This window comes from Ursus arctos, unplaced genomic scaffold (assembly GCF_023065955.2).
Source record: "Ursus arctos isolate Adak ecotype North America unplaced genomic scaffold, UrsArc2.0 scaffold_20, whole genome shotgun sequence".
Taxonomy (NCBI): Eukaryota; Metazoa; Chordata; class Mammalia; order Carnivora; family Ursidae; genus Ursus; species Ursus arctos.
Genome location: NW_026622875.1, coordinates 21,355,311 through 21,374,519, shown reverse-complemented (window position 1 = coordinate 21,374,519; position 19,209 = coordinate 21,355,311). Strand labels below are relative to the sequence as shown.

The window sequence follows — 19,209 nt, the reverse complement described above, 5'->3', positions numbered from 1 at the left end:
AAACTTTTACTATGGAAAGATTCAAGTCAGAAGTTGAAGAATAATCCTAATGCTAGCCTATTAATCTGCTTCAGAATTTACATTCAGTGTACAAAGTATCTTGTTTCTGAGATCACATCACACCAAGTTATATTATTTCATAATTCTCCATCCTCCAATACCCGTGCTATATGGCCATGCAGAGAACTGTAGATTGTAAAAGAGGGTCATGTTCTTTCCATGCTTTACTGTTTTCCTTGCTTTACTATTTTCTTTATCCTAGGATGATTTTCAATATTAAAGATCCTTAGAAAGAGAAACAAACCAAGCCTACCATATTGCTAATTTAACCTTATTTTTTAAATATTCTTTGAGTTTTAAATATCATAGGACATCAGAGCATTTTAAAATTTAAGAACATACATATCAGAAATAATGCTTTAAACCACATGATGCAAAATGTAATGGAGGATGTGGGTCAAGAGCGTTTTTTTTTCCTTTTCTCTAGGTTACAGAATTAGTCGTAAAAGATAGTAAATTATTTTCATTGTTTTCCCCATCATAAAAGTTTATTTTTCTTTCAAAATGAAATATCTCCTCTTTTCACATGACAGAGTTTAATCTTCTGTTTTTATGGCAGAATGTCGTAAATTATTTCATTGCAATAGCTTATTGTTAGAAGTTGTGCTGTCACTTAACGAATCTGTTCTCTGTCTTCCAGCTGCACCAGACCCCACAGCTTTCCAAGGTCACATGAAACCCTGAGTTGGCTGCTCTATGCTAGGTAAGCATTGCACACAGAAGCCCACCTTCTTCCACATTGCTTAGGTCTCTCCGACCTCCCCTCTGCATATCAGAAAAGCATAATTTTAGATTAAGTTTTGTTGATAGATGGTCATCATTTAAAAGCTAGTACTTTTTGATCAGTTCATTGAGCTAGGCATTATTTGACTTTTTTTTTTTTAAAGATTTTATTTATTTATTTGACAGAGATAGAAACAGCCAGCGAGAGAGGGAACACAAGCAGGGGGAGTGGGAGAAGAAGAAGCAGTCTCTCAGCAGAGGAGCCTGATGTGGGGCTGGATCCCATAACACCGGGATCACGCCCTGAGCCGAAGGCAGACGCTTAACCGCTGTGCCACCCAGGCGCCCCGACATTTAATTTTCTAAAGAACCTATTCAAGAATCAACACTGATTATTTCTGTTTTCAGATGAGACCGAAGCTCAGAAAAGTTAAGTAACTTGCTGAAAATCACACAGCTAGGACTCCTTAGAGCCGAGGTGCAGCTCTCCCAAGCAGTGCTAGAGTTAGTGCTTGTAACCGTTGGGTCACATCTCAAATCCAAGTTGTCCTGTACTTTTCCCCATTGGCACAGGGTATCCTGAATGTGCCCAGTGCTTGGCTCTGCTTCTAAAGCTAAGGGTACAGTGCTGTTCTTTAACTGGATCTACAGTTGCTGTTTCATCGAGTTGGGAAAAGCCCTGGACTAATTGTTAGTAATCATATAAATTGTTCCATTTTAAACAGACCTCTTTTTTTTTCAGGTGGGTAAAACTTAAAAATAATGATACTCTGTTTTAAATTGCCAGTAGGCAACATGTAATTATTGTATAACTTCTAAACTTGGTGTTCAATATTATTTAAATTGTGTCCTCATCAGTCAGATAATTTTTAGTGAAAAAGAGAGTGAGGCTTTTTTTTTTTTTTACACAGATGGTCTATGGGATTACTGATTAGAAAACAAACAAACGAACCTAAGAACAATTTCTCTTACTTAATAACAAAACTAGGCGATGAAGGGTTTAATTTTGTGCTGTCCGATAAGGTAGCCACTAGCCACATGTGTCTGCTGAGCATTTGAAATGTAGACAGTTTGAATTGAGATGTGTGGCAAGTGTCAAATACAAACATATTTTGAAAACTCAGGACATAAACAAAGGATGTAAAATATCTCTTTAGGAACAATTTATATCAATTACATGTTGAAATGGTAATATTTTGCATATACTGGGCTACATAAAATATATTATTAAAGTTAATTTCACTTTTTTTTTCTTTACCTTTTTTATTGTGGCTACTAGAAGACCTTAAATTCCATGTGTGGTTTTGCATATTTCTATTGAACAGTGCTGGGCGAAGCGATGACTAGAGATAAAGGGAAGTCTTAGTTCAAGTGGAATCAAGCAGTTCATAGCATGTATGTTCGTCAGTGAAAAGCATTATTTTTTCAGTGATAAGGTTAAATAGCCATGTGATGACAATTCTACCATTTTCTCAAAGTTCTGCCCTGTTAGATTGCCATTGTATTCATAAGAACCACAGGAAAAGGCATTTCCTCCTGAAGAGCGATTCTCAGACTGATTTTTCAGTACTCAGAAATGTGGCCCCAGGATGACATACCAAGAACAAAAAAAAAGTACCAACATTTCTTGTGTGAGATTCAAAGCCAATGCTGTGGTTCTTTCTGAGCAGTGGGCACTGGTGTGGCTCACCCATGTCTACCATAGGGGTGATGGTTTACAGCACAGCAGTGCAAAGCCAAAGGGCACCCACGAGTTCATTACATAATTCTTGGTAGCGTGAGGCCAGGCGTGTATCTGCTCTGGGGAACGGTGGGCAGGCTCTGACAGGCAGACCGAGGCGGTCATGATGATGTTTTGACAGAGTGTGAGCTAGAAGTTGTTTGTTTGGAAAAAGGCTGACCGGCTTTATTCCCCTCCTCCTCCTCTCTCTCTCTCTCTCTCTCTCTCTCTCTCTCTCTTTCTCTTTTTCCCTTTTAAACACTCTGGCATAATACTGAATGACTTTTGTTTTTAAGCTGCCTTAGCCTTGCTTTGTGAAGAAAAAGCCTGAGTACTCTTTCCCTGTAGGACACAAGTGTTATTTTTGGAGCAGAGGTTCTTAGCCTGATCTCTGTCTAAACCAATTTCTGTTCTTTGTGAGGTCGTGGTCTGGGGCGGCTCTGAGTGATCTCCATGGAGGGAAGCTTCCTGGCTTCGTGAGGGAGTGTTGGCAAAGATGTGGAGGGGCCACGCCTGAAAGTGCACTGCCCCAGGTCTGAACACAGAAGGCTCCTTCACATCCAGATTCCACTCGATAGATTGTGCCCTCAGGACAGTTGCAACCCCATGTGGTGAAGTGGTGTTCTTTTTCTGCTTATGTCACTTCATGGGATGTTTCGGGTCAACATGACCCCCCCTTTTCTTAGCCTAGTACTTTAGGTCTCAGGCTCCTGGGAACGAGGAAAGCCATTACTGGACAATCTCTGCAGGCTGTTCAGCGTGCAACTGGCTGTGGGAAAGCCACCGCCCACTCCGAGGGCCACAACGTGAGTCCCCGAGGGCTTCTGGGAACACGTCTCAGGACTCAAAGTTCAGAGCATCCCCTTCTGTAACCTGCTCTGGGTCGGGCTGCTAGACAAGGAAGAAAACCTCTCCGGCTTCTCACCGTTCCTCTTCCTGACCTGGCACTCCTAGGCCTTTACATAGCTGGAGCCTGGCAGGAGACATGTCAGATCAGAAACAGTTTAATAAAATAATGCTGTGAGCAACAAATAGCATACCACCTTATGATGACTCCTTTCCTTTGGAAAGTGGTAGCCGTGTATTCAGGGAGCAGACGAGTGTATGGAAAAGGCCCCCATGATGAACAAGTAGCCCCCGCGTGTGTGCCAGGCTGCTTTCCTCTCAGTGGATGGGAGCATGACCTGTGGTGTGCCCTTCTCTGGCCGGCTATACATAGCCAGCAAAGCTTCTTACCAGAGAAACCTCTTTCTGTACCCTCCACCAGTCCCACCCGCAGACTAGAAGACTCGCTGTAAATCCTCTGGAAGCTACTGAACCTGGCAAGGGAAACCAGCCAGCTGGCCCCCAGACCTGACCAGGTCCCCGCCACAGCCTTCCAGCCTTCCCTTCCTTTTCCCGGGAGCATACCCTGTGTTCAGCCATGGTCGACATGGGGGGCCTGGACAACCTGATCGCCAACACGGCCTACCTGCAGGCCCGGAAGACCTCGGATGGAGACAGCAGGGAGCTGCAGCGGCGGCGCCGGAGCCTGGCGCTGCCCGGGCCACAGAGCTGCACCCAGCTCCGCCAGTCCCTGCCCCAGGACTTCAACAGCCTGTGCGAGCAGCAGCCCATTGGCCGCCGCCTCTTTCGGGACTTCCTAGCCACAGTGCCCCCATACCAAGAGGCCGTGGCCTTCCTCGAGGAGGTTCAGAGCTGGGAGCTGGCTGAGGAGGGCCCCATCAAGGGCAGCATGCTGCAGGGGCTGGTGGCCACTTGTGTGGCTGCCCCTGCTCCAGGGCACCTGCACCCCTTCCTGAGTCCCGTGCTGGCCGCCAAGTGCCAAGCAGCCACCGCCGAGGAAGAGCAGATAGCCCTGGTAGCACAGGCCAAGACCGAGGTCATGGCCTTCTTGCAGGACCAGCCCTTCCAGGATTTCCTGGCCAGCCCCTTCTATGACAAGTTTCTGCAGTGGAAAGTCTTTGAGATGCAACCGGTGTCAGAAAAGTACTTCACCGAGTTCCGGGTCCTGGGGAAAGGTGGTTTTGGGGAGGTAAGTGTCTCAGAATGGCCAGACTGGAAGGCGAAGTACGTAGCATAAAAGCGGATTTGTTTTACCTTAAAAAAAAAAAAAGATCTTAAGAGAACTTACTTAGAACTAATTTCAGTGCCGCCTGTGGAGAATTCTTAGCTCACTTGCACATCTTTTTTCTGGTCACCATGTGAAATAAAATGAGAGTAGCATAGGAAAGACAAACAGAACGTGGAGCTGGCCAAGAATCTTTATCGTGGGGGCTACGCCAGAAGCACACTGAAGTGCCCCGGACGCTTTGGAGAATGATAGCAACACAGGACAGCGGGAGCTCTCTCTTTCCCTTTAATTGTGGTAATGGATGTAATTTGAGAAAAACTTCAGATTTCTGAGAAAACACTTATCTTGAAGTAAAGTCTAGAATCAGTCTTATACCACTGCTGTGATCAGCTCTTTCTTTTTTTAAGTAGAAAAACATTTTTCTAGTATATGTGCTGTTGAAGTGAGCACTAGAAAGACATGTTTTGAGGTAAAATTCACATAACATAAAATTAACCACTAACCATTTTATTTTATTTTATTTTATTTTTTAAAGATTTTATTTATTTATCAGACAGAGAAAGAGACAGCCAGCGAGAGAGGGAACACAAGCACGGGGAGTGGGAGAGGAAGAAGCAGGCTCATAGCAGAGGAGCCTGATGTGGGGCTCGATCCCAGAACGCCGGGATCACGCCCTGAGCCGAAGGCAGACGCTTAACGACTGAGCCACGCAGGCGCCCCACCACTAACCATTTTAAAGTATAAATTCAGTGGCATTTAGTACATTCATACTAATGTTGTGTAACCATCACCTCTACGTAGTTCTAAGACATTTTCATCACCCCTGTACCTGTTAACAGTTACTCCCCATTCCTGTCCCCACAGTCCCTGTAACCCCTGGTCTGTCTCCATGGTTTTGCTGATGTTTCCTGTAAATGGAGTTACAGAATATGTGACTTTCTGTATCTGGCTTCTTTCACTGAGCGTAGTGTTTTAGAGATTAATTCGCGTCATAGGTATAACAGTGCTTCATTCCTTTTTATAGGTGACTATTCTACTGTATGGACATACTACATTTCACTTATCCGTTCATCTGTGGATGGACGCTTGGGTTGTTTCCACCCTTTGGCTATTGTGAACGGTGCTGCTATGAATGTTCATGTACGTGTATGTGAATACCTGTTTTCATTGCTCTTGTGTCTATTCCCAGGAGTGGGATTGCTGGGTCATGTGGCAATTCTATGTTTAACTTTCAAAGGAACCACCAAAATCTTCCACATTTTAGGTTCCCATCAGCAATGTGTGAGGGTTCCAGTTTTCCCACATCCTTGCTGACACTTGCTATGTCCCCTTGATTTTTCATTATGGCCCACCTAGCGGGAGGTGCAGTGGTACCTCATGGTGGTCCTAGCTCTTTCTTGAAGAACCCCTATTACTTGCTGCTTCTCCTTTCTCAGAAGCCTGCCATCTTTTCACCTCACCTGATTTCTGCCCTTCCACACCCGAATCAACCTTGCTCCCTTTCCTCTCCAGCACTTTCTACTTCTACCTCATCCTCGCCCTTTCTTTCTCTCCTTAAGGTATGTGCTGTCCAGGTGAAAAACACTGGTAAGATGTATGCCTGTAAGAAACTGGACAAGAAGCGGCTGAAGAAGAAAAATGGCGAGAAAATGGCTCTTTTAGAAAAGGAAATCTTGGAAAAGGTCAGCAGCCCTTTCATCGTCTCTCTGGCCTATGCCTTTGAGAGCAAGTCCCATCTCTGCCTGGTCATGAGCCTGATGAACGGGGGAGACCTCAAGTTCCACATCTACAGTGTGGGTACGCGGGGCCTGGCCATGAGTAGGGTGGTCTTCTACTCAGCCCAGATGACCTGTGGAGTGCTGCACCTCCACTCCCTCGGCATCGTCTACCGGGACATGAAGCCTGAGAACGTACTTCTGGATGACCTCGGCAACTGCAGGCTGTCTGACTTGGGGCTGGCTGTGCAGATCCAGGATGGCAAGCCCGTCACGCAGAGGGTGAGTGGCTCTCTTTGGTCCCAAGGGTGGGGCACAGAGTTGGAGAGGAGGAGAGAGGGCTGATCTATTCCCCAGGCAAACAGAGCCTTGGGCATAATTCTAATTTCCTTCTTCCTAAAACCCTTATGTTGTCATCTTGCCTTAAGTGGAGTGTTGTAAGAGGATTAGCTCAACTGGCTATTTGGGGGCTACTTTGCTCTCTTTTCCTGGCAGGCACAGGGAGCCTTCTTTGTGAGTTGGAGATGATCTGTGCTTTCATGGTGAGATGGAAAGAGCTGAATCCATAGCGGGCATCTAGTATGTTCCACCAATAACCACCTCCCCAGTGCCATGACCCTGAGTCAACAGAGTCTTGGTTTCCACCTTGGGAAAATTTTAGGGGCTGGGTCCTAAAATTCCAGGATCCTGGCAGGTAAACTTTAATAGGATAAGAAAAAGAAGAAACCTCTAACACTTAGCACATTAAGGTAAATATCTCCTTTCCCGCTGAGTGCAGATGGGGGGTTGTTTTACTTCAGATAGGTGAAATTTTGAATGAAAATGTATAGAAGAGAACAAAAGCAACTGATATCTATTTTGATCAATTTGGTTCAAAGTGGCTTGCAGAGAATCCTTTGATTAAAAGGGTATTAATTCTTTGATTAATTTAGCAATTATGTTAAGTGAACCATACAAGTAAGTAAACTCTCTGGGATTCTGACAGGTCTTTACCACTGAGTTTCTGTGCATAAAGGTGGGAGAAAGCTCAGGAAGACAAGGTCCAAGTCAGGCTCTTAAATATTCACTTGAAACTTTGTTTTTGTACAGTTTCCAACTTATAAGGCAGAGAGGATAATCAGGCAAGGAAGTGAGAAAAATCATGGCAAATTTGGGAAAGTGCAAGTGATTTTATGTGGCTGTAACATAAGGGGTGTTGACAAGATGTTTAGGGTTCAGATCATGCAAAGTCATTGGAATGCATTCTTTTGGGGGCCACGGAGCCATTGAAGGCTTTTAAGAAGGGGAAATGACATGAGTAGATTTGCATTTTTAAAAGACCAATTTGGGTTGTAAATGGGAGGCAGAGGACCTAGTTAAGAGGCTAATGCAGTGGCCCAGGAGGAAATTGTGGATGCCTATAGAAAATAGTAGGATTGAAGATGTGGGAGGAGATTGGCACCATTGGGAAAAGACCTGCTAGGACATTGAGACCAGCTGGGTATGAAGGTGAGGAATAGAGAGGATCTGTAGCTCCAGTGACTGGAAGGAAGAGCAGAACTGTGGAAAATTCAGTGATCGTTGTGTTGTATATGAGACAGGCAGGTAGAGATGTTCCCTGGGCATTTAGACCTATAGGTCTGGTGCTATGGAGAAAGGTCTAGGCTAGATATTGGGATTTGGAGTCGTTGTGACTTGGGAAGCTTCAGGCACCACTGAGTCACGTGGGAAACAATGAGGGAAGAGGACTAGGAATGGAAGCTGGGGGAATATCAATGTGTAGTGGATGTGGAAGAAGAGCCTTGAAGAGGTAAAGAAATAGGATGAGAGGTAGGAATGACATAATCATAGGAGCTGCATCAGTTAAGGGTTGATTTCAGCAGCACTTTGTAGAAAACCCAAATAGCAGCGGTTTAAACCAGACAGAGGTTTATTTTCCTTATGTAACAAGTAGTGTGGAGATTAGTGGCGCTGGCATTAGTTCAGCAGCTGCAGGATGATGAGATCAATATCTCTGGCATGTTGGTTGGCCTTTTCCATGTGCCATAACCATCTGAATTTGGAAGAGAATCCTGAGCTCCAGGTAAGAATGCAGCCCAGCAGGTATCTTGACTTGGGTCTTGTAAGATCCTAACCAAAGAATCTTGCCATGCCGCGCCCAAACTTTTGACCTACAGAACTGTGAGCTATTAAAGGAAGGTAGCTGGGGGAAAGATTTTTGTATGATAACATCAAAATTAATGAAAAAGATAGCAAGGTGCGGGACATTGTGAGAGGGACAACATTTTCCTTTCCAACAGGGTACAGAATGTGTACCATCTATTATAATAGAACTTGAGGCTGTAATAGAATTTGAAACTCTGGACTTGATTCTTCCAAGTAGCTGATTCTTCCCTAAGTAGGAGCTAGTCATGCTTGGAGGGGCACAGGCCCTTTCAGGCTATTGGGGGACACTAGGTAACACACTTTGGACATCGCTCTATAGGCGATAGGGAGCCATTGAAGGTTTTTCGACAAGAAAGTGGCATGACTGGAGTGATTCTTTAGGAAGATGATTTGGACACTGTGTAAGATGAATTAAAGGAGAAAGAGATTGGGAGTGGGGGACCCACAAGCAACTGCTGGAAGGATCCACACATGAGGTGGTATGGTTGAGGAAAGACCTTGGGCTCTGAACAGTCCTATGTCCACAGTTCAGCCCCCTGGCCTCTCCCCTAGTCTCCATCAAGACCCACACCTAGACTTCCTTCCCTTAAAACGTGGCTGTCCTCAGTGGAGTGGGTGAGGAGAACACAGAACAACTCCTAGAATGTGGTGACAGAAGGAGGCACCTCAGGGAAGAAAGACCAGGTGGCTCTGCTCAGGTGTGAGAAAGATGGGGGCAGACACACCAGGAAAGGCAGGGATACTTAAGAGTGCTGGCTGGGGAGGCAGAAAACCTGGGTCCCTGTCCCAGCTGTGTCAGTGACTTACTGTCTGCCATCTTGGGTAGGCCTCAAGGCCTCCTTTATCTCCAAGTTTTATGTGTCTATGAGATAGTCTTTGAATTATTTGGAAGAAAAGACTTGTAAATTCAGAAGATTAACATATGGAATAAGTTACTATGATTTACTAGACTATCAGGGTTCTTATGGGACAAAATGAAGTTACTTAAGAAATGAAATTAATGGTTTTCATACCTAAGAAACTCAGAGGCTTGGCTTGATCCAGGTGCCTGAGCAGTGGATTCCCTGAGAATCTCTGAGCAGTGGAGGGAGGATTCCCTGAGAATCTCTTCCTCTGTTTCCCTGCTCGGCTGTCTTCCATGTTAGCCTCACTCTCACTTGGGTGATCCCCACATAAAGGCCACAAGCATCTCCATACATATCCTCCCAACTGAGCAACCCATGGGAAGAAAACACTTCTTTACAAACAGTTCCTTCACATTTCCCAGGGAAGACTCTCAATGGACAACTCAGGTCACATGCCCAACCACAACCAATTCCACTGGCCAAGATGAGATCGCTGCTGTTCCCAGGAGCCAGGGAGAAGGTCTGTCCCATCTAAATCTCATGGACTGACAGCAGAAGAATGCATTCTCCAAAAGAAAATCAGGATGGAAAAGAATGAGAAATGGATGGCAGCTAGGCAAAAAGAGTGGATACCCCTAGTAACTGCTGTTACCTCCATGGTTTGAAAGCTTTCTGACCCCTTAATCAAGACAGGATGGGATCTAGATCCTTTATAAGAAGATTCTATGAGGTAGGAATACTATTAGCTCCATTTTACAGATGGAGAAATTGAGACTGAGAGAGGTTAAGTTACCCACTCAAAGTTGCATTGCTAATATGTGATATGAACCCAGGTACATCAGATTCAAGGGCACTTACAATTTTGATTCTACCCTGTTAAATTCACACAGAGAGCAGGACATGGCCTATGGTTTTTAATGCTATAAAAGGCTTTTCTCCAGGAAAACTCAGAATAAGTACATGTGATGACATTAGCGTGTCTTCCTCTTTCTGATATGGATACCAACCAGAAGTCCTGTTGAACCTCTGACAGAGTTAAGACTTCAAAAAAGAGCACCCCCACCTACACAAGGAACGATGTGACTAATGTCTCAGAGCCAGCCTCCCACACATAGGCACAATATAAATAAACATGGTCCCAGCCACTGTCTGTGTTCACTTTTAATAAATGTGATAAGCACTCCTGCCTGTTCTCAGCTGACATCTACATGCGTACAATAAAACTGATTCACATCACTGTTTTAGAGACTCCAGGAAAATATAGTAGGAACTTTGGGCAGTGGGGTTCATGCTGGGACTTCCAAATTCCTCATTCTAAGTGGAAAACAGTGACCTTCACATTTTATGGAACATGAATCCTTAGGACGTGTTCTTTTGTCAGAAATGGGAACGAAGTCAGAACAGTGAGCCAAAAGCTTGTGACACATTTGGTTACCTTGTCCTGCTCTGAAGCTTCTGGCCAACTCCTCACATTCAGAGGGACGATGGCTGACAGAGGTTGGGCATCCTATTTATTCTGAAGCTTCTACTGTCCTGAATACAGTGCTAGAGATACACTGAATAAGTGATTTTTAAAGGGTCTCCGAATGTGTTTCATCAAAATTAACACCTTCATACCTCACAATCACTAGGACCCTGCTCCAAAATTCTTTCTCTTTGAGAATTTACTTCTGAGAAATAGGGTAAGAGCCTTTTAAGAGTAGAATTCTGGTTACTCCTTGGTCACACATTGGTCTACCAAAATTATAACCACTATCATTAACTAAATTTAGTTCCTAGTAATTTTTGACCGCTACCAAAACTTCAAATCCATTCTCAAAGTATCTATCACTTATTAAGGGCATTCAAAAATATCCATTAAAGCCTTAGAATTATTTTTAACATCCCTTCATTCAAAAGACGGTCATTTATCCACTCACTCCTTCACTCACCGTGTATGTACTGAGCATTTCCCACGTGCCAGGGCTGTGCTGAACCTAGAGGATAGAATGATGAGAAAAAATGGACATGATTTCCTGCCCTCATGGAACTTAATCTAGTGGGGAAGATAGAACTTAATAATCACTCACAGGAATATAAAACTTCAGTTATGATAAATGCTATGAAGATGTGGTACATGGGGCTGTCCAAGGAGGATTTGTGAGGATCCAAGCATTAACCATAAGAGAAATACAACTTAACTTGATATCAGAGGGACATCAGCAAAGTTCTTGGAGCAGTGTCTTAGGCTGGGTTCCCTGGAAACAGACTTGGAGACACATTTCCATGTAGAAGACTTATTAGGGTGCATTCTCAGCAGATACACACATGAGAATGGCAGGATTGGGCAGATCCATAATGAAATGGAGCCAAGACCTCAGTCAGTCCTTCAACAAGCCCTTGAGTTGGGATGGCCCTTCAGAGTTGTCCCAATAGGGGTCAGAATTTAGGTTTTTGTATGCCCCCATGGGCCAGTCAGTGACCTTGGCTGGCTGCTAGCAGGGGGCAGCTTAGGCTAGGTAGTTGCCTGGGGTGGAGAGCAGGTCCCCAGGTGAGGTGCAGCTGTGAGCCATCAGCAGTCAGTGGTCCCAGCCAGGGTTGGCTACGTAATTTTCCAGGCTCCTCACGAATTGCAAACGGAGGACCCTCATTCAAATACCAGCAAAAAGCTCTCTCATTTCTTCCATGATTAATCTTGTTGAAAGTCTTAATGGTTTTTGCTATTCAGTGTCATACTCCCTTAGGCTTAGAGAGATAGGAGTAAGAGAAGACCCTCATAGGCATCAGGGCCCCACCCAGCGGGTGGGCCTGAGGAAGCATGTGCCTGACCCCAACCCTGAGTCCAGCCCTGCACCTGAGTCCAGGCCCCCACAGGGGCAGAGAGTCACGACCGTTGCTGAGCAGCAACAGTGGAGGAGATAGCCAGGAGCCCAGGGTAGGAGGCAGAAATGTGGCGGGAGACAGGACTGTGTGGGAGCCAGGCTCCATGCCCCAGGTGCATGCGCCATTGTCTCACTGGACTTAATTGACAAGACCCAAATTCAAAAATGTGTGAGGACACGTCTGCACAGCACTGAACCCGAGCACAGGGCACTGTTCAGCGGCACTGGACGGAGACCAGCCTGATCCCAGCAGCAATGGAGGCCACACCTGTGGAGGGGATCTGGGCAGAGTATCACGGTCTCCACTGCAGGTGGCAGAGCCAGTGCAAAGTACCTGTTGGTTTTGGGGGAAATGAAGGGAAGCCAAGAAAGGAAAAGCACGAAGCAAAAGGAAAAGTGGTTAAAATGAAGCTGGAGAGGTGGCAGGGACCATACAAACCTGGCCTTACAGGCCATGTTAAGGACTTTAGTTTTTTGCTTAAGAGCATCACAAAGTCTTTGAAAGGATTTTGCCAAGGGGGCAAAATGCTTAGAATTCTGTTCAGAAAAAATTAGTCTGTCTGAAGTGAGAACAGATCAGAGGGGATTCAGGTGGATTATGGTCATTTGTAATCCAGGTGAGAGATGGTAGCAGCTCAGACCACAGAGGGGGTGGTGGGGCTAGAGCACAATGGCCGAACTGGGAAAAGATTTCAGAATGGATAGGCCTCAGTGATGGTTAAGGGAGTGAGAGAGGTGCAAGGCAAGGAGGGGTGTCAGGGGTGATGTATTAGGTGTCACAGGTACAGACCTGGGCCCTGAGTACAGGGAACCAGGCACACAAATGCTTGCCTTTGGAAAGCCCAGGACAGGGAAGAGACTGACGGTAAAAGGGCAGTGAAAATACACGTGACCAGGCTGTCCACATTGGGTGCACAGGAAGGGCACCCAGCCTGACATAGGATCCCTGTGCCAGGAAGGGCTTACTGGAGGAAATGACAACCAAGTTGAGATGTACAAGGCAAACAGAAGCTAGGCAGGTAAGGAGGAAGGAGAATGGGCTAGGCAGAGGGGTCAGCGTAGGTCTGGTCCTCAACTGAGGGCAATTCTGGCCCCCAGGGGACTTTGGCAATCTCTGCAGACATTTTGGTTGTCATGATGGGGGATATGCTACTGGCATCTAGTGGGTGGAAGCCAGGGATGCTGCTAAAAGTCTTACTGTGCACAACCCAGCCCCCACCACAAAGAACGGTGCAGCCCACAATGTCCATACTGTCACGGTTGAAAAATCCTGCCGGCTAAAGGCCTGGAACGAGAGGCCTGGGGCTGAGGCACAGAACGGAGTGACTCTTCTGCTTAGAATGAGGAGTCACAGGGTAGGAAGAGGGTGACAAAGGGTACAGCTGGAGAATATAGCAGATGTCAGTCCCTAGGGGGCCGGAGGAGTGTGACAAGGGCATTCGAACTCAGCACCTAGAGTGTTGGGGAGCCATTGAAGGCTTTCAGGCAGGAAAACGACAAAAAGCAGCCTTGGAAGGACATTCAGGAAGAGGGAGCCAGGATGAGAGTAAACTGAAGGGAGTGAAGCAGAGTGCCTGGGATCTGGAGGGCCCTGGCAGCACGTTGTCCAGGGAATTGTAGGAACGACGAGAGAGACCCAGGAGATCTACAGGGGCAGCATGAGGGGACTGGCATGCAGGATGATATGATCAGGGACCAAAAAGTTGCATCATCGTTGTTGATATGGACACATGTTAGAAGCTCAGAGCGTCCATTCAGATCAAGTGCAGCTGATGAAATATGGTCCGCGGGGCCAACCAGAGGGAAGGAGTGTGTGTGCCAGTCCCAGTTCTGCCACTTCCTGTGGCTGCTGTGTACAGATGTGCAGGCTGACCCCTCACATGGGGCGCCTGGCCGTAGGGACACTGAGGACTGAGGGCCAACCCACGCTCTACACGCCAAGCCATGCAGAGTGCCTTCTTCTAATTGGCACAGACGTGCCACTTAGTCTGGCCATAGCCCTGCACTTGACCCCAGGCAAGTCATACCTCTTCAGTGAGGCTGGTTAATACCGCCTGCCTCTTAGGCTTGATGAGAAGATTAAGAAACAAGGCAGATAAATGCCTAGCAGAGGGTCAGCCCTTGGTAGGCACTCAAGGAATGATTGCTCTGATTATTCTACCAGAAGCCAAGTTCCAGACCCCTCAGTTGCAATCCGTTCTGTGGCTCTGTTTCTGCCTCACCTGTTGGCACTGTAGCTTCTCGGGTGACCTTTGTATCTGTGCTTTGTTCTCTGAGAGGCACAGGGAGCCAGCAGGACCCCAGGGCTGCAGTTGGTGCCGTGGGATGGGGGCGCACAGCTCCCCTCTAGACTGAGCCAGGCAGGCACATGCGGTTGCCTTACTTCCTCACATCTTAGAGACGCTATGGAAAACATGCCTAAGCCCGCCGCTGGAGAGATCCAGGGAACATGAAACCACCAAAGACCACACTCTAGTGAAAGAATCACAACTATTGATCTGTGCCCACGTCAGGCCCTGCCTTTCAATCTGAGGGAGTCTTAGAGGCTTTGGAGTTTTTCTTCTTGTGTAGCTATCCTGCCCCAGATAAGCGGAACCCAGACCTGGTGACCATGGTCTCCAACACCTGTTGAGGGCCGGCTGTGTGCCAGGCTTTTGGGAGGCACTCAGTGTGTGTTATCGCTTTAATCCTTATCATGGCCCTATGGCGTAAGAGCTCTGAGGCTCCGAGAGGTTGAGTAACTGGCTGAGGGTGACCAGCTAGTAATTGGTAGAGCTGGCATCCAAACCACAGCAGAATGACCCCAGGCTGTACGGCTGTGGAAGGCATTATTGCAGAAACCTGTCTTTTGGATCCTTGCAGGGTCTTTCTGAAATGGGTGTCCTCCCAGGGGTGTCAGAAAGGCCAGGAAGCTACCTCTGTTGAGGCTCCTGCTGCACCTCGGAAGTGGCTGGCAGAAAGCAGACAAGGAGCAAAAGCAGGCACTCTGGAGGCTTCAGCCTGGGGCTGAGCACGCAGGCGGAGCCTCGGAGCTAAATCCCCTGGGGTCTCCGGCCGCATTCCTCTGAGGTCTGCAAAGGCCACCGCTTAAAGGCGCAGAGGAGCAGCTGGGAACAAGAACAAAGCGGCCAGGCCCCCCTCGGAGGAAGGAAGGAGCGAGCCCCAGGAAACAGCTGATAGCGCTAAGCTCAGCTTGTTTTTTTCCTCTGCTCAACAGTTCTCCTGCCACGGCAAACAAAAGATGTACATTCTGATTCCCTCTTCTGTTTGGATTGTGCTGTCGAGTGGATCTGGTTCGTGATGAGCTGGGGGGAAGAGGCATCCGCAGGCAGTTTCTTGCTCCGCGGGCCAGTTTGCTGGGCCACCACCGACAAATGCAGAGGGCTTCCTTTTCTGCATCTTTCTCCCCATCTGGTCATCAAATCCAGCTTGGCTTGGACACATCAGGGGCACAATGCTGGCATTTCTTCTAATGAGTAAGCTTGCCACCTTTTCAGATTCAGTGGGAGGTGGAGGTTTACTGGTGACCTTGACCTTGAAGGACCTGCAACATACACATGCCTGCGTTCACACACGCACGTTTTCATGGATATATAAAACTATTAAGATGTGAACTGTGCCCTCTCAATCCCACTGAAAGGCCCCTCCCTATTCTCAGCACCGCCAAGGTCACAGTCCACTGCTGTCCAGAGTCACATTGGGACTGTTCAGAGGGCAGAATCTGCTCAGCCTGGCCCTGCCACTCGACTCCCATGGGCCCAGGGGTAAGAGTGACAACAGCTACAGGGTCAGTGGAAGCCAGCATCCAACAGCAAGAGCAATGTAAGGGGTGTCTGCACGGGTCTGGACAGGCTGGCTCTGATCCTGAGCCCACCCTGCGGTGTTCACCTTCCTCAAAGTTTCAACGCCTGTAGGTGTCCGGTGGTCCTGATGGGCCTAAGCAATACACATGTGGTGACTGAAGTAGATGGACTTCTTGCTGCCCCCTGGGGGGCAATATGGAAGGAGGCCTTATTATTGACTTCCTAAACCCTGTGAGGTCTGATGCTTGATGCCCTGCAATGCTGGGTATACCTTGTTTTGCCCGAGCAGGTGTTGACTATGTGGGTCCATCAAAAGGCACTATAAAACACAAGCAAAACAAAACGAAGGAAACAAAACAAAAAACATATACAGAAACCTCCCCTAAGAGTTTTGTTGCTGCTGACACTTGGGTGATCTCTATGGCCCTGGCAATGGCAGTTCTGGTCGTATAGACTGAAAGTGACTGTTTTGATGACACAGAGACTGATATGTGGAGGTTCTTTGTAACTGCAGGAGTTAAACTGAGCTGTGAGAGGTCAGCGTGGTTGGACCCTGCCCCATGCTGTTTGGCCCGTTCTCTCCTCCCACCCCACTCTGAGGAGGCAGTTCACATGCAGAAGACAAATGGCATAAAGGGCAGGCAATTAATTTTTTCAGCTGGAGGCTGCGATGGAATTTGGGTGCTTAGAGTCTGGCGTGCGCCTCTAATTCCATTCTTCTCTGTGAAATACCTCCACTCCTTAAGGAGGTGGTGCCCTTCAAAATTCCATCACTGACATTTTCTGTCTTTAGGGCCAAGAGGTAAATTTAGTCCTGAAAATTATTTGGAATGGATCTAAAGCTGCCCTGCATGCTGTCTTGTGCTCTTTCCATTACACCAAGAGGCTATAGTGCCGTAAAGATGGCAGGCAGATTCTTCATTTATTCATTTATTTACCTCTGGAGGGAGCAAGGTGGTCCTGGAGCATAGCTCAGGATCTGGTTCCCTCCCTCCTAGCAACCTCTGTAGTGTGGAGCAGCCCAGCCAGCCTGATTAGAAGAGATACAGGCAAAGGATGTTGGGAAACAGGGAAGGGAAACAGCTTAAGCAGGAATGGACCAAGATGAGGTCTTGGTCCTTGACAAATGGGGAGATGGAAGGAGAGGACTCTAAGGAGAGAAGTCCTGAAGGGAACTTGGGAAGGTAAGAAAAAGCCACATGACCTACTTCTATAGAGGAAGTATAATGTAGTGGTTTAAAGTACAGACCTGTGTGTGAATCTTGGGTGGGTGACCTTGGGCAAGATTTAAACCCTCTATAGTTCAGTTTTCTAATCTGTAAAATGGGAGATAAAATAGTTTCCATCTCATAGGGTTATCATAAAGATGAAACAAGAAATTCACATAAAGCACTTGAGAAAATATTTAGCATGTAATAAGCACTTAGTAAATATCGTACATTATTATTTCCAATTTTTCCCCTAGCCTGTGTCTCACATCCTTTGTTTAGGACCAGGCATGTTCTCCACTTTCACCCTATACCTTCTACTGAGTAACTGATGTTTATCTGGTGTCCTGATTAACTATTTAGTTGCCAAAGTCACTCGCCTCTGAAATCTGCTCCTGGGAAGGGCGCCACACACAGAGCAAGCTCACAATCAGTGTTGCTAAGTAGAATTTACCAAGCACCACCATCTGAACTGCAGTTGGATGTTGTTTGTAGTCTTTCTTCCTGCTTCTCCCACCCCAGCAGAAGAGATTGAACCAGAGAGAAGCGGGATCCAGGAACATATAATCCAACTGAAAGTTGTAGAGCGTGAAATACTATGTAAGGTGGGGAGACCACAGTCCCCTCCCCACCTTAGCTCCCAGAATGAGAGCAAGCAGGCTGAACCCTCTCAAGTGGGGTACTGGAGCATCTCTCTCTCTGGGGAAATGGAGTAGCCTAACACAAAAGGCCTGTGGATACTCACAGGTGGGGTCCCTGCTGAAATGGCTTGGCAGGATTACCCTACAGTGAAGCCCATCAGTTGACAAGCTTCTTGTCAGCTTTTTGGTGTTACCTTCGTAAATATGAGTAGTCAAAGATCATTTGTTGTTTGAAGAAACCCTCCAAAATGAAAGACAAACATGCAAAAACAAACAGAAGAAAGAAGCTTATAGAAAGTAGGAACAATGCAATGAGTAGAATGGAACATTTTAAAAAATGTATAATTAATATCTTATGAGATTTAAGAAGAGATATTGCATCCATGAAGCAAGAACAGATGCCAGAGAATGAGGAACATTCAGAGAAGAAAAAGGACATTTGGAAATAAAAGATTCATAAATAAATTTGCAGAACAACATGGATAAATCTCAAAAACATTATGTTAAAAAAAGAAATCAGGGGCGCCTGGGTGGCACAGCGGTTAAGCGTCTGCCTTCGGCTCAGGGCGTGATCCCAGCGTTATGGGATCGAGCCCCACATCAGGCTCTTCCACTATGAGCCTGCTTCTTCCTCTCCCACTCCCCCTGCTTGTGTTCCCTCTCTCGCTGGCTGTCTCTATCCTGTCGAATAAATAAATAAATAATCTTAAAAAAAAAAAAAAAGAAATCAGACACAAAAGAGTATCTACCATACAATTCCATTTACATGAAATCCAAGAACAGACAAAACTAATCTATGGTGATAGAAATCAGAAAGTGGTTGCCTGGGATGTAGAGAGGAGAATGGACTAGAGACACAGGGAACTTTCTGGGTGGATGAAATATTCTATATCTTGTTTGGTCAAATGATGGAGAAATGACTTTGGGAGGACAGTGACCAAACTATATCTTGTTTGGGTGGTATTTATGTGGGTGTATTCAATTATCATCCAAAACTTATTGAACTGAATCTATGACCTGTGCACATTATTCTATGTTAATGATATTTTAATAAAAAACATTTCCAGAAATGAAATTTCAGTAGAAGCATTAAGCCTCTAGATCTAGCTATTAATTCACAGGAAATACAAAGAATAGAGGAACATGTTAAATGACACCATAAGGATGCAGCCAGCAAAATCTGACCTGGGGCACTTTAGAATTTAACCATCTTTTCCAACAAAATCTTCCAGAGGGCTGGGGAGGCAGGCACATGAGGAACTTATATATTCACAGAGATTTAAGAGACATACCAGACAGTGACACTGTATGAACTTTATGTAGATCCAAATTTAAGCAAACTATTTAGAGGACAATTTTATAGGAAAACTGGAGAAGTGTAAACATGTCCAGATATTTGATGACATTAAAGAAT

The 19,209-nt window shown here is 46.2% G+C and overlaps 1 protein-coding gene across 3 annotated transcripts in view; it reads left to right on the top strand.

Moving 5' to 3' along the window:
* GRK7 (G protein-coupled receptor kinase 7) overlaps window positions 1-19,209 on the top strand; it is a 53,534-nt gene that overhangs the window by 17,046 nt on the left and 17,279 nt on the right. For 2 of the 3 annotated variants that reach the window (XR_008960657.1, XM_057316015.1), the window contains exons 2-4: window positions 701-763; window positions 3,771-4,538; window positions 6,137-6,574. Coding sequence is in view for 2 of the 3 variants with exons in the window: in XM_057316015.1 (XP_057171998.1) it covers window positions 3,927-4,538; window positions 6,137-6,574 (1,050 nt within the window). In the remaining variant the exon portion in view is untranslated. Of the gene's footprint in view, window positions 1-700; window positions 764-2,930; window positions 4,539-6,136; window positions 6,575-19,209 lie in introns of those variants that run through there. The other variant, XM_057316014.1, reaches the window with a different exon arrangement.